At 48.8% G+C, this 15,352-nt stretch overlaps 1 protein-coding gene across 1 annotated transcript in view; it reads left to right on the top strand.

The window, feature by feature from the left end:
* LOC147097650 (phospholipid phosphatase 3-like) overlaps window positions 1-15,352 on the top strand; it is a 92,922-nt gene that overhangs the window by 45,626 nt on the left and 31,944 nt on the right. Inside the window, exons 3-4 of the mRNA XM_085971640.1 lie at window positions 12,435-12,715; window positions 13,980-14,037. Coding sequence (XP_085827766.1) covers window positions 12,435-12,715; window positions 13,980-14,037 — 339 coding nt within the window. The remainder of the gene's footprint in view (window positions 1-12,434; window positions 12,716-13,979; window positions 14,038-15,352) is intronic.

The following is a 15,352-nucleotide window of genomic DNA, read 5'->3' as shown; positions in this document are numbered from 1 at the left end:
AGTGACTAGTGGGGTACCGCAGGGATCGGTCCTTGGACCCCAGCTATTCACAATATATATTAATGATCTAGACAAGGGAACCAGATGTAATATCTCCAAATTTGCAGACGACACAAAGCTGGGTGGGCGTGTGTGCTGTGAGGAGGATGCCGAGAAACTACAGGATGATTTGGACAGGTTGGGTGATTTGGCAGAAGCATGGCAGATGCAATATAACGTGGATAAATGTGAGGTTATCCACTTTGGTGGCAAAAACAGGAAGGCAGATTATTATCTGAATGGCAATAGATTGGGAGAAGGGGAAGTGCAACGAGACCTGGGCGTCCTTGTGCACCAGTCGCTGAAGGTAAGCATGCAGGTGCAGCAGACGGTTAAGAAGGCAAATGGTATGTTGGCCTTCGTAGCGAGAGGGTTTGAGTACAGGAACAAGGGTGTCTTGCTCCAGTTGTACAGGGCCTTGGTGAGACCACATCTTGAGTATTGTGTGCAGTTTTGGTCGCCTTATCTGAGGAAGGATGTTCTTGCCATGGAAGGAGTTCAGCAAAGATTCACCAGGCTGATACCTGGGATGGCAGGAATGACGCATGAGGAGAGATTGGGTCGATTGGGCTTGTACTCGCTGGAGTTTAGAAGAATGAGAGGGGATCTTATTGAAACTTATAAAATTCTGACAGGACTGGACAGACTAGATGCAGGAAGGATGTTCCCGATGGTCGGGGAGTCCAGAACCAGGGGTCACAGTCTAAGGATAAGGGGTAGGCCATTTAGGACAGAAATGAGGAATTTCTTCACCCAGAGAGTGGTGAACCTGTGGAATTCTCTACCACAGAAGGCAGTAGAGGCCAATTCATTAAATATATTCAAGAAGGAGTTGGATATATTTCTTAAGGCTAAAGGGATCAAGGGATATGGGGAGAAAGCAGGGACCAGGTACTGAATTTGGATGATCAGCCATGATCGCATTGAATGGCGGAGCAGGCTCGAGGGACTGAATGGCCTACCCCTGCTCCTATTTTCTATGTTTCTGTAATATTGGCCAAGAAAGCTGGGTTGCCTTTATAGTTTTAAAAATGCTTTTGAATTAATTCTTGGAATGTGGACATCACTGGCAAGGCCAGCATTTCTTGCCCATCCCTAATTTCCCTTGAGAAAGTGGTGGTGAGCCGCCGCCTTGATCCGCTGCAGTCCCGTGCGGTGAAGGTGCTCCCACAGTGCTGTTAGGGAGGGAGTTCCAGGATTTTGACCCAGCGACGATGAAGGGACGGCTGATATACTTCCAAGTCAGGATGGTGTGTGTGACTTGGGAGGTGATGGTGTTCCCGTGGACCTGCTGCCCTCGTCCTTCTAGGTGGTGGAGGTCGTGGGTTTGGCTGGTGCTGTCGAGCAAGTGATCTTTGTCATCTGTCACAGCATGCAAAGGTAGAAAGAAAGACTCTCATTTCTATAGCGCCTTTCACGACCTCAGGACTTCTCCAAGCACTTTACAGCCAATGAAGCACTCTTGGAAGTGTGGTCACTGTTGTAATGTAGGAAGTAAGTTTAACCTTTTGTCTGAGGGAAGCCCTCTCAGCAATTCAGCGAGGTGTCAGTACTGGGAGTGAGCGGGGCTTAAAACCACGGCCCTGTGGTTTGTAAGGGTGAGCACAGCCAACTGATCCGCTGTGTACAGCAGTTAGTTGAAGATGGCAGTGGAGGTAAACATTTGCAGCAGTTTTTATACAAGTTATTTTTAGCCCAAGAATATTTAGTACCCATTCCATAGAGCAGCAAGGACTTCCTGCACACTGATGTCTTTTGGAAATTTAATGTGGAAAGATTACTTTCTTTCATTGGTTGGGAGGATTCTGTGCGATCAGTGGTTTACCAGTGACACCAGGCAGGGCTAGTGGTTTGGGTTTGTGGTGTAACAATGATCACGAGTCTTGTGTCTACTATAAACTGTCAGTGAAAGGAAGCATAGATACACCCGGGGTCATTTCTACGCTTTTGGATTTTTTTTACATTGGTTTTCGACCTTTGTCATGTTTGAACGTCAGATTCAGGCAGTTTCCACGGTGTCCACGTGCTGCCTCACCTCACGTCTTGTATCTTTCTTTGTGCACTGGTTAAAGGGGACGGGGATGTGGGAGTGAGTCATCAGCTGATGGGAGGTCCGGCAAGTGGCCAAGAATATCGGGCCAGGTCAACCAATCGGAGGGTGCGATGCTGCTCCCTTCCACCACACAGGTGCTGCTGATTTGCCAGGGTCACTGGAGCATGGCCAGAGATGTCCAGACTGGTGACCGGCAGCCCCCTCAGCCTGGCAATCCGGGCTGTAAGCCTAGGTAACTTTGCCCTATTTGTGCTTCTATTTCTTCTTCTTCTTTGGGATTTGCCCTGTTTGAATTCCCTGGGGCTGGAGGTTTGGACAGGCCTGTTCTTGTTGCTGTTGCTTCATTGATGAATAAATACTACATCAGCAGGAATCGGCAGCTTGAGATCGCGGCAGATAAATGGAAATATGGGTTTAAACTTCATTTGTGGCCCCTGAGGATCCATGCTACACACACACACACACACACACACACGTGGTCTACAAAGGCAACAAGCTTGGACACACCTGACGTGGATCCTCTAGGGAGGGCAGGACAGCTGGCATTTTCAGGTTCAAGTCCGAGGCAGTGTGTATCCTGCTCAGAAGCGAATATTTCACCGGTCCCTCATTCACTTCAGTTGTGGGAAGAGTTGTGGATCGGCACATCACCGGGATTGACTGGCTGCACTAATCTGCCTGTGAACAACCAGATCACAACGCATGGGTCTCTGTCTGGGGGGGGCTATTTCATACGTCTCTCCAATTGTTGGTTTTAGCTATGGGTAGACCGTTGAACTTTCACTCGAGCAGGCCTGTTTTGGATTACTAGTCAGAGGGTGTGGTTATGGTATGTATGATGTGGGCTTATAGTGTCATACATAGTTGAACAGTGTGTGTGTGTCTCTCTCATCATTTGTGCCCACAGTCTCCAGGGAGTCTTTTGTGACCAGCCCTTGGACCAAGAGACATCAATGTGTAATGCTGTTAATGCCAGCACCCTGAGTCAGCACATTGCCATCTGCAGCCAGTTGGGTTTGGCAGAGAGGCAGAAACCCTTCATTCCTCCCAAACCCACGACCTCTACCACCTAGAAGGACAAAAGCAGCAGGCGCATGGGAACACCACCACCTCCAAGTCACACACCATCCTGACTTGGAAGTATATCGGCCGTTCCTTCATCGTCGCTGGGTCAAAATCCTGGCACGCACTCCCTAACAGCACTGTGGGAGCACCTTCACCACACGGACTGCAGCGGTTCAAGAAGGCGGCTCGCCACCACCTTCTCGAGGGCAATTAGGGATGGGCAATAAATGCTGGCCTTGCCAGCGACGCCCACATCCCATGAATGAATTTTTTTAAAAATCGCCAGGTGTGCTACTGCAGTGAGAAAATATGTGTTCACAAAAATACGCCAAAACGAATCACCAGGTTCAGTCGCACTGACTGCAGCTAGTCCAGGTTATACTTTCTATTTTCTGCTACTCATTAGTGCTGCACTCTGTTTGTTTCATTATGAATAAGCCTTGTTCATGTTGGCATAAAGCGTGGCCCCCCAGTGAGTTGCAGAAAATAGAAAGTGAAAAGGTCTGGAGTCCTACTCCCGCCGGCGAGTACCCTCGATGCAATCTCTGAGATGCGCTGAAGTCCGCTGGGGAGGTGGTGGATGTTACAGTTGGTTTTAGTACCTCGGTGAGCGGGAGAGGAGAGAAACTCGGCCAAGAATCCTGTTCCTGATCGCTGCCAAGTCAAACACACTCAATTGTGTGTGTGTGTGTGGGTGCCGGGTGACTCAGTTGTGATGCCTCCGCAAAAGTAACCTGCTGGCGCTCATTGTCGATGGGAACGCACGAATAATGACTACTTGGTTGACATATTCTGGGTTCCACGTTGCCCACACCATACTACAGTAAAAATATTCAGGAATGAGGGGGGAAAATGGGAGAAAATAAACACACACAGGTGTGCAACCAAGGCCTGGCCGCAACCAAGGCCTGGCCGTAACCCAGCCAGTCTAAAGGCGAAGGCGGGTGGAGTCTGGCCGTTGTATAACTGGAATTAACTGTACACAAGTACAAAGTTTGCTAGCTTGAGCAAAGTGAGAGATTAGGAAAAAAAACACATTTCCTCCTGCGGGCGTTGATTTGGAGTCGACTGACCGCTTTGAAAAGAGCTGGAGTAATGGCCCTGAATTCGCGGGCGGCGGCGTAGCTGAGGATATCGCTGCCGACCTCCGAACAAAATCCGCACTTGCCTCGTGCGAACCCCACTTCACGAAGTTGCTTTCAAACGCTGTGCGCCGCGCAGTGGTCCACGGATCCTGGGGCCGCACCGCTGTGCGTCCGCGAACCTGGGATCAGGTGGGGCGCTTCTCCTTTTTACTTCCTGACTCTTAGCCAATCAGGAAACCCAGGAGATTGCTGATCTGCCCACAACTCATTTTAAGAACATAAGAAACAGGAGCAGGAGTCGGCCAATCGGCCCCTCGAGCCTGCTCCGCCATTCAATGAGATCATGGCTGATCCAATCTTGGCCTCAACTCCACTTTCCCGCTCTCTCCCCACACCCCTCGACTCCCTTGTAGTTCAAATGTCTGTCAATCTCCGCCTTGAATATATTCACTGACTCCGCCTCCACAGCTCTCTGGGCAGAGAATTCCAAAGATTCACGACCCTCTGAGAGAAGAAATTCCTCCTCATCTCCCTCTTAAATGGGCGACCCCTTATCCTGAATTTTAAATAATTTAGCAGCCAGAAATGCTATTTTATTAATAAATTACGATCATTGCAATAGTATTTAATACACAAACCAAGATTGTAATAGACAAACCTATAATTACAGTCTCCTCTATTAGACGAATTAACTTTTGATTAATTGAAGTAATCTAAAATCGAGAGTTTAAATGTCTGATGATATGATGAATCATGAAAGTGAATTAAATCTTTTCTAAATAGAAGTTGGGAAATATTTAAGCCAGAAGTACGGAATGCTTTTGGGCACCAGAGACGGTGACACACAAAGGCCTTGTTTTCAAACTTGAGTTTCTTTTCAAAGTTTGTATCCGCTCGGACACAAACCAGCGCCTCACTGTAGCATAAACTAATACAATTTTCTCAACCCCCCCCCCCCCCCCCCTTGCGCTGTGCAACAGGCTCTTGCGCCTGTTTGCACCAGACGTAAACATTTTCAGGGTAATTGATGCGCAGTAGGTGGGCAATTAGCCCAACTTTTCAACAACACGTTGAGTTGAAGGGGGTAGGTGAAACGTGCAGCGAGGCCAATGCGCAGTCAGAACTTGACACATCGCAAGTTCCAGATTTAGCGCTCGCGCGTGCGGAGATCCTGAACTTGCGGTCGATTTCAAAGGCGGTATAGAAACATAGACACATAGAAGATAGGAGCAGGAGTAGGCCATTCGGCCCTTCGAGCCTGCTCCACCATTCAACGAGATCATGGCTGATCATCCAAACCCTAGCACCCGGTCCCTACACCGACAGCCATCCCACGCAAGCCCTATCCCCGTAACCCCACGTATTTAATCCCCCCCTAACACTAAGGACCAATTTTTTGTCATGGCCAATCAACCTAACCCGCACATCTTTGGACTGTGGGAGGAAACCGGAGCACCCGGAGGAAACCCACGCAAACACGGGGAGAATGTGCAAACTCCACACAGACAGTCACCCGAGGCCGGATTTGAACCCGGGTCCCTGGCGCTGTGAGGCAACAGTACTCTACACCATCATACCGACTGCGAATTCAGGGCCAATATCTATTGAGAAAAGGAGTGAGTGAGAGTTAGAGATATGTGAAAGCAAGGGTAGGGGAAGAACTTAATGTTCGTTGAAGTAGAGGATCAGAAGGTGCTGGTGGGAGAGGGGATACCATGACGCAATAATTATACATGGATCCTGGATGGAGGCAGCTTAATAGATCGAATGACCGTTTGTTTTCCTTTGACTTTATTTTGAATATTATTCTCATCACAAAATATCACTTCTTTTCATTGTGTTTGTTGAACTATGTACCCAATTTATGGGGCAGAGGGCTGCTTATTCTCAATTGCAATAGGTAATTATCACAGAGCCTTATTGCGTATGCAATGTGCTTCTTGTTGCTCCATGGCCCCCTGTGGGTCAAAAGGCCATGTAATTCACAGTAAAGGGTTGCTCCTGAGTGTAGGCCACACTCCTGTTCGAAAGGGTATACTATAAATCGCACTGCTGTACAAACAATCCCCTTGTACTTTGAAGGGCTACAATAGCCCTCAATAACTTGAGTTATGGACTAAAGAGACCAGTGAAATGTAAAGATAACCCCTTGAGTGAGCGAGATCTCGCGATCCATTGCTGATGAGGTCATGTGCCTTTATGATGGAAAGAGAATATTGACACATTGCATTAATTAGTAACTTCAGGAGCACATGGAAACGGTTACATGCTGAGGGCAGTTCATCAAAGGTCAGGAGTGAGCTGAAGTGACGCAGTTATTGTGATATTCGAGAAAATGATTACGTTTTGGTAGAATGCGGCATGTACAGAGTGAAGGATGATGGGGGTGGGTGAGTGGGGCCTGAGTAACCAGCAAGAATTTCACCGAGGCATCCAGATGATATCCTAAACCACAAGTGTCTAACGTGAGCAGTACGTGGGTCTCTCCCAGAACCTATGATTAAAAGACGTGTGTTGAACTCGAGCACTGTTTATTATTACTTTTAATACGCAAAAAGGTTTGCTTTTAAACAACACCTAATCACATCACCTTCAGGATGTCACAAAGTACTTCACAGACGATGAATTACTTTTTATGAAGTGCAGCCACCGTTGTGTAGCCAATTTGCACACATTTGTGCTCGGGTACCTGAGGTGGGACTCGGGCCCACAACCTTCGAGCTCGGAGGTGAGAGTGCTACCCACTGTATTCAAGAAGGCTGCTCACCACCACCTTCTCGATGGCAATTAGGGATGGGCAATAAACGCCGGCCTTGCCAGCGACGCCCACATCCTGTGAATTAATATAAAAAATATGATCATTTTCTTTATTTCCTGTTTTCTTTGAGTCACACAAGTTTTCTGTCTTTTTTTCTTACCGGGCTTGACAGGGTAGATGCTGGGAGGATGTTTTCCCCTGGCTGGGGAGTCTAGAACGAGGGGTCACAGTCTCAGAATAAGGAGTTGGCCATTTAGGACTGAGATGAGAAATTTCTTCACTCAGAGGGTGGTGAATCTTTGGAATTCTCTACCCCAGAGGGCTGTGGAAGATCAGTCGTCGAGTATATTCAAGGCTGAGATCGATAGATTTTTGGACTCTAGGGGAATCGAGGGATATGGGGATCGGCGGGAAAGTGGAGTTGAGGTAGAGGATCAGCCATGATCGTATTGAATGGCGGAGCAGGCTCGAAGGGCCTACTCCTGCTCCTATTTCCAATGTCCCACAAACAGTGAATGTAAGAATTGACAAGCTAATCTGTTTTGGTGGTGTTGAGATGAATGATGGCCAGGACACTGGAGTAGCTCTCTGATCTTTTGTGAACAGTGCTATGGAATCTTTAACCACCATCAGAACAGGCAAGTAGGACCTCATATATTTCTTCATTTGAGGGACAGCTAGCACATGCATCACGACCACAGTATTGCAGTGGAGAGTTTGTTTAAATCATGAGTTGTTGAACTGACGGCCTTCAGACTCAAAGGCACGAGGTCTATCAACTGAGATAAGCTAGCAATTATATTACGATATACCAAAGCAGATTTAATATTTAAATTCAAATTTAAACTGAGATGGATAGATTTTTGGACTCTAGGGGAATCGAGGGATATGGGGATTGGGCGGGAAAGTGGAGTTGCGGTCAAAGACCAGCCATATTGAATAGTGAAGCAGGCTCGAGGGCCCATGTGGCCGACTCCTGCTCCTTATGCTCTTATAAGCAGGATTCCACCTTGGAGTCAGTAAGAAATTATTGAGATTTTTAAATCACGTAATTCAAAGGAAGATATAATTGGGTAACTAGTTGGAAGTTGTCTTTACAAATTACGGGGGAAGTAGGAGACTTGCACTGTATAGAATGTATAAATTCTATATTCCACCCTTTCTGTCCCCACACCTTGGATAGAACAAGTGCATACAAGGCACAAGTCAGGAGTGTGATGGAATACTTTCCACTTGCCTGGATGAGTGCAGCTCCAACAACACTCGAGAAGCTCGACACCATCCAGGACAAAGCAGCCCGCTTGATTGGCACCCCATCCACCATCTTAAACATTCACTCCCTCCACCACCGGTGTACCGTGGCTGCAGTGTGTACCATCTACAAGATGCACTGCAGCAACTCGCCAAGGCTCCTTCAGCAATACCTCCCAAACCCGCGACCTCTTCCACCTAGAAGGACAAGGGCAGCAGGCACATGGGAACATCACCACCTCCAAGTCACACACCATCCTGACTTGGGAGTATATCGCCAATCCTTCATCGTCGCTGGGTCAAAATCCTGGAACTCTCTCCCTAACGACACTGGGAGTACCTTCACCATACGGACTGCAGCAGTTCAAGAAGGTGGCTCACCACCACCTTCTCGAGGGCAATTAGGGATGGGCAATAAATGCTGGCCTTGCCAGCGATGCCCAGATCCCATGAACGAATTTTAAAAAAATAAAAAAAAATACTCATTCTTGTTTTTAATATCTATCTCAAATGGACGCATTTTTTACTACCTTTTTTGAGTAGTTGTCATTTTGAAATCTTCATCACATCACCTGGAAATCTTATGGGCTGGAAATTCTGCCCATTCATAGTCAATGGCCGAAAAGGTTTTCCTTGGCATCGAGTGTCAACATTTCGGTATTTACTGACTAAATGATTTGAGCACAAAATCCAGGTGCTCACCCCAGTACAGTGCTGAGAGAGTGCTGTGTCGTCGGAGGCGTTAAACTGCTGCCTTGGCTGCCTGTTATTCAGGTGGATGTTAAAGAGCCCAGTGACCCTATTCAAAGCTCCCCTGGTGTCCTAGTCAACATCCATCCCTCAACCAACGCCAGCAAGGACGGATTAACTGGGCATGCAGCACATTGCCATTTGTGGGATGTTGCCAGTATGTATGATTACCATGTTTTTTTCCCACATAACAAGTCACTTTGCTCCCAAAGTAATTAATTGAGTGAAATGTTTTTGATAATGTGATTAGGTCCCCTGGAGCTAATTTGTCCTGGAATTGCTCCAACAGTGGCTGAATCAAGTGCTCTCTCATGGGCAGATTGTGCCACAGTGATTGGTTGTGACATTGGTTTGAAGGATTCCTCCGAAGTCCTAGCCTGCCCTGGCAGGTGCCAGTACCTTGCATCTAAAACAGTCGTAAAACCACTGGAAATATTTTATATTTGAACCAAAAACCGAATGGCATCGTACAACTGGGCAGACCACGAATGGAGGGTCCGAGGCGCATGGAGCAGCAAGTCAGCCGAGGCCTACAAAGTGGGTCTGAAGGGGCTGCCTGTGGTGTATAGCCTCAACACTAACTTGGACACTTAATGAAGCAAGATATTCTCTCTACATCCATTACCCTTAACTATAACGGAACAATTCCCCCAAGCACTGCATCATGAAATAATTACATAGGATATACAGCACAGAAACAGGCCATTCGGCCCAACCAGTCCATGCCGGTGTTTATGCTCCACTCGCGCCTCCTCCTGTCTTTCCTCATCTAACTCTGTCAGCATAACCCTCTATTCCCTTCTCCCTCATATGTTTATCTAGCCTCCCCTTAAATGTATCTGTGCTATTCGCCTCAACCACGCCCTGTGGTAGCGAGTTCCACATTCTCACCACTCTCTGGGTAAAGAAGCTTCTCCTGAATTCCCTATTGGATTTCTTGGTGACTATCTTATATTGATGGCCTCTATTTTTGCTCTTCCCCCCACAAGTGGAAACACTCTCTCTGGGCTGGATTTTGCCAGCCGAGACGAGTTGGGGGCAGGACTGCTGCCTTCCGGGTTCTAGTCCCACCCCCAGCGACGTCTGACAAACCCACGCTATTTTCCCTTGATTGGCCTTACTGGCCAATGAAGGGCAAGCCGGTGACCGATGACGTCAGCGTATGACGCTTCATCTGTCACATTTTTTTGACAGATGAATTGTCAGCGTTTGACACCTTTGAGACTCTGTCAAACACTGACAATCTCTGTTCTAAGGTGAGCCCTTGCACACAGGCTCACCAAGACACCTCTCCTCAGCAGAAAGCAGATGAATCTGAGAATGCAGCAGCCATTCGGTCATCTCTGCCGTTGAGATGAGGAACCTCCGGATCCTCAACGGTTGAAGCCTGCAGGAAGAAGCAAAGGTAAGGAAACTTTTTCCAACACTTTACACTCACCTCTCAAACTTGCCTGTCCACACTTGCACCCATCACTCACCTCTACAGCTGACATATTGACCCCTCTCTCCGCCCCCCCCGCAGACCCACTGCTCGCCTCGCTGACCCTGGCGAGGTTCGCAGCCGTCGGGAAGCCCGCAATTAGCAGGCGTAAAATGGGGAAAGGCCTCAAAACTGCCTGTTAACTACCTGCCTCGAGGAGACGGGTCCCTGCGCAACTCAGGGACCCGTCTCCCGGGAAGTTGTCACGGAGGCGGGTTGAGAGCGCTCCCGCTCCCAGTTTCTGCCATTTTCCTGGCAGTCCCGCCTCCCCAGGGCTGGGAAAATTCCCCCCTCTCTGTCTACTCTACCAAAACCTTTCATAATTTTAAAGACTTCTATTGGGTCCCCCCCTCAGTCTTCTCCTCTTTCAAGTTGAAAAGAGACCCAGCCTGTTCATGCTTTCCCAATGGGTATAATCTAGTTGCCTTGTAGTTCCCTGGTGTGTGCTTTCTGGTGCAAAGGCTGCTTTCCCGGACCGGAAGGGGTTAATAAACTGCAAAGCTACATCAGCAGTTTGTTCTTGTAAAGGAATTCCTGTAGTTATTTACATGTTAGATGTCAAATGTGCTGGCCCTTTTTCTGCTGCCTGCTCCCTGTGTGATTAACGATGTGGGGAAGGAGCTGTTGCTCGCTCGTATGCCACAGGATTTATCTTGGCATTGGGCTCGCGCTGACATCACAGCTGTCAAGCCAGCCTCGGATGCTGTGAATTTGTCTTTGAAACGATCAGTGGAAAACACAAAGGGGAAGGACGGCCTCGGGTCAACCAACTGAAACATGCTTCTCACTGTATGGACACAAATAGAATCGTGTGTTTTTATTTGGTATAGGATGTTTCTTAAGGGAACACAAAGGTTAGCATGCACCTTATGCATACAATAAGGAGATCATTTATTAACTACGCAAATGCACTGCCAATAGCTTGCTTGTCAGCTTCCGGCTCAGACCTGAATTGCCTTTAATATAACAATAGCCTTGTCTGTCTCGGTGTCCTTGAATTGTAAGAATAACTCAGTCATTAATATATAAAGGTGGGCACAGAGACCTGAGGTTGTGTTGCACAGAGCTTGAGCAGTCCCGTGGGCAAAGTTCAGCATGAGTCACGTTGAGATATTGACTCTTGTTCAGACAGCCCTGCATCTGTAGAAAGAAAGACTTGCATTTCTATAGCGCCTTTCACGACCACCAGACGTCCCAAAGCACTTTACAGCCAATGAAGTACTTTTTAAAGTGTACTCACTGTTGTAATGTAGGAAATGCAGCAGCTAATTTGCACACAGCAAGCTCCCACAAACAGCAATGTGATGATGACCAGATAATCTGTTTGTGATGTTGATTGAGGGATAAATATCAGCCAGGACACCGGGGAGAACTCCCCTGCTCGTCTTCAAAACAGTGCCATGGGATCTTCTACGTCCACCTGAGAGGGCAGACGGGGCCTCGGTTTAATGTCTCGTCCGAAAGACAGCACCTCCGACAGTGCGGCACTCCCTCAGCACTGCACAAGGTGTGTCAGACTAGATTTTTGTGCTCAAGTCTCGAGTGGGACTTGAACCCACGACCTTCTGACTTCGAGGCGAGCAGTAGCTGGTTCGGAGCCATGATGGCCGCGTGTAGCTGCCCATTCAAAGGCCCACTGGCTTCACTGATGGTGTTGGATTTCTATTTGGATCGCTCGAGTTCAAACCCCCCCCCCCCCCCCCTCGCCTGACTGGATTGATTTTACGAGTTCTTGTCCAAACTGATTAAATAAAGATGTGCTGTTGATGGCAGAAAAAGCTCTTCTGCCCTCCCTTTGCGTCCTTCCACGTTCTGAGCTGTGCCACCGGGGGAAGTGGTGACTGTAGTGGGATGACTGAAAGGGAAGGATGCAAAGAAGGGGGGGGGGAAGGAGTTAAAAATAGCCAATGTCACAATTAATTTTTCTTTTTTTCTCTTCCATTGTCTCCTCAGATTGCCTTTGGTGAAAGCTATAGGATCCGATTTCTGAATGAGAAAACCAAGTCATTCGTCTCGAACCCCTACATATCTGTGATCTACAAACAGGTTGGCTGTTTCCTCTTCGGCTGTGCTGTTAGTCAGTCCCTCACCGATTTGGCGAAGGTTGCTGTTGGGAGGCTGAGGCCTCATTTCCTGGATGTCTGCAAACCAGATTTCTCAAAAATGAACTCTTCCAAAGGATATATTGAGGAATTTGTCTGCAATGGGTCAGCTTCGGCAGTTACAGAAGCCCGGTAGGACAGCTTTGTTGATCTGGATTCTCTGTTTCTAACTGATGGCTCTCTCTCTCTCTCTCTCTCTCTCTCTCTCTCTCTCCCACACTGCTGACCCCATGCCCGCCATCTTGGTTCGACCCACAGCTCTCACTGCTGATTGGCTGGTCAGACCCGCCCATCGGCGGGGGAGGGTCCCGGTGGCTCAGTGTGCCATGACGACAGGTTGGCTTCTAGTCAGGCAGGGAATGCTGGGCAGGACGCCACAACCAATGGGTAGATGCGAGGTCCGAGGGGTGGGGTCCGTTTCCCGGGGTGGTCTGAGACATAGAAGATAGGAGTAGGCCATTCGGCCCCTCGAGCCTGCTCCGCCATTCAATGCGATCATGGCTGATCATCCAAATTCAGTACCCTGTCCCTGCTTTCTCCCCATATCCCTTGATCCCTTTAGCCTTCAGAAATATATCCAACTCCTTCTTGAATATATTTAATGAATTGGCCTCAACTGTCTTCTGTGGTAGAGAATTCCACAGGTTCACCACTCTCTGGGTGAAGAAATTCCTCCTCATCTCAGTCCTAAATGGCTTACCCCTTATCCTTATCCTTAGACTGTGACCCCTGGCTCTGGATCCCCAGAGGAAGGGGTGGGGGGGGGGGGGGGTCCGATTCCCTGACCCCGGGGGAAGTGGGGATTGGTGTTTCTGTGTTGGCGGGGGGGGGCGCTCCTCCTCCTGGCCTGCAAGGATTGCTTCCCGAGTCTGTCCTTTCCTCGCAGCAGCTACTGGGAATTCCGAGGCCCGGGATCCCCGGCCGACCACAATTAAACCTGCACGGCAGATTAAAGTAGAGGCTTCAGGGCCTCATTAGCATATTTAAAATGCGAACCTGCCCCTCCCCCCCCCCCCCCCCCCCCCCTCACATCTCACCTGAGTAAATGCCGAAAGGAGGCGGGTTGGGATCGGGATTTAGATTTTTAATACTTTAACTTCCCGTCCCAACCCACCTGTTTTTTCATATTAAAATTCTCGTGTGAGTGTACGTCAGGTGAAGGCAGGTATCGATTTGACTCTGAGAATCTCCATAGTCGAATAGTCTGCCAACCTTCACTGTCTTTGCTCCCCTGTGCCGAGGTTGGCCAGTGGGCAATCGATACCCCTGGAGTCTCCCCCGCAAAGCCGAAGCAGCTTCATAAGAGGAAATCAGAATTCTTTTAAAATTACTTTCTCTCCGGTGAATGGCTTGTGCCAGAGTGTCTCACGCGGAGTTTTGTGTTTTTTAATTGTAGGAAATCGTTTTACTCTGGACACGCCTCCTTCGCGATGTACACCCTGCTCTACCTGGCGGTAAGTGACTTTTATTAGGAATATATTCCCTAGGCCGCTGCAGAGCCTGAACAAGTCTCCAACCCTATGGCATTATCTGTGAAACCGGTGGTGGGCCAGGAGCAAGCGATATAAATTTTTCAATAAAAGTTATGATGTATATTTACAAATTCGTACACTTGACCATTCCTTGTTTGAATTTTTAAAAACTTTGCCCTGATTTGCTTGGATTTGGACTTACGGTGGGGTCAGGGGGTAGGATTGCATGTGCCAGGAGTGCGTAGCATTGGCACCAGAATCTTGACATCAACACTGGCCTCAAACCCATGAAACCGACACTGCCACTTGGCCAGTAGAAGGGTACGGTAGCATAGTGGTAATGTCACTGGGCTAGTAATCCAGAGGCCTGGACTAATGATCCAGAGACTTGAGTTCAAATCCCACCACGGCAGCCGGGGAATTTAAATTCAGTTAAATAAATCTGGAATAAAAAGCTCGTATCTGTGATGCTGACCACAAAACTATCTCTCTGCCTCTCTCTCTCTCTCTCTGCCTCTCTCGCTCTCTCTCTGCCTCTCTCGCTCTCTCTCTGCCTCTCTCGCTCTCTCTCTGCCTCTCTCGCTCTCTCTCTGCCTCTCTCGCTCTCTCTCTGCCTCTCTCGCTCTCTCTCTGCCTCTCTCGCTCTCTCTCTGCCTCTCTCGCTCTCTCTCTGCCTCTCTCGCTCTCTCTCTGCCTCTCTCGCTCTCTCTCTGCCGCTCTCGCTCTCTCTCTGCCTCTCTCGCTCTCTCTCTGCCTCTCTCGCTCTCTCTCTGCCTCTCTCGCTCTCTCTCTGCCTCTCTCGCTCTCTCTCTGCCTCTCTCGCTCTCTCTCTGCCTCTCTCGCTCTCTCTCTGCCTCTCTCGCTCTCTCTCTGCCTCTCTCGCTCTCTCTCTGCCTCTCTCGCTCTCTCTCTGCCTCTCTCGCTCTCTCTCTGCCTCTCTCGCTCTCTCTCTGCCTCTCTCGCTCTCTCTCTGCCTCTCTCGCTCTCTCTCTGCCTCTCTCGCTCTCTCTCTGCCTCTCTCGCTCTCTCTCTGCCTCTCTCGCTCTCTCTCTGCCTCTCTCGCTCTCTCTCTGCCTCTCTCGCTCTCTCTCTGCCTCTCTCTGCCTCTCTCGCTCTCTCTCTGCCTCTCTCGCTCTCTCTCTCTCTCTGCCTCTCGCTCTCTCTCTCTCTGCCTCTCGCTCTCTCTCTCTCTGCCTCTCGCTCGCTCTCTCTCTGCCTCTCGCTCTCTCGGTGTGGAGATGCCGGAGTTGGACTGGGGTGGACAAATGTAAGAAGTCACACAACACCAGGTTATAGT

Source organism: Somniosus microcephalus, chromosome 31, assembly GCF_052327205.1.
Source record: "Somniosus microcephalus isolate GS21.2 chromosome 31, FLI_Smic_1.0, whole genome shotgun sequence".
Lineage (NCBI taxonomy): Eukaryota > Metazoa > Chordata > Chondrichthyes > Squaliformes > Somniosidae > Somniosus > Somniosus microcephalus.
The sequence above is the reverse complement of the archived record's forward strand: the minus strand, read 5'-3'. Positions and strand labels throughout refer to the sequence as shown.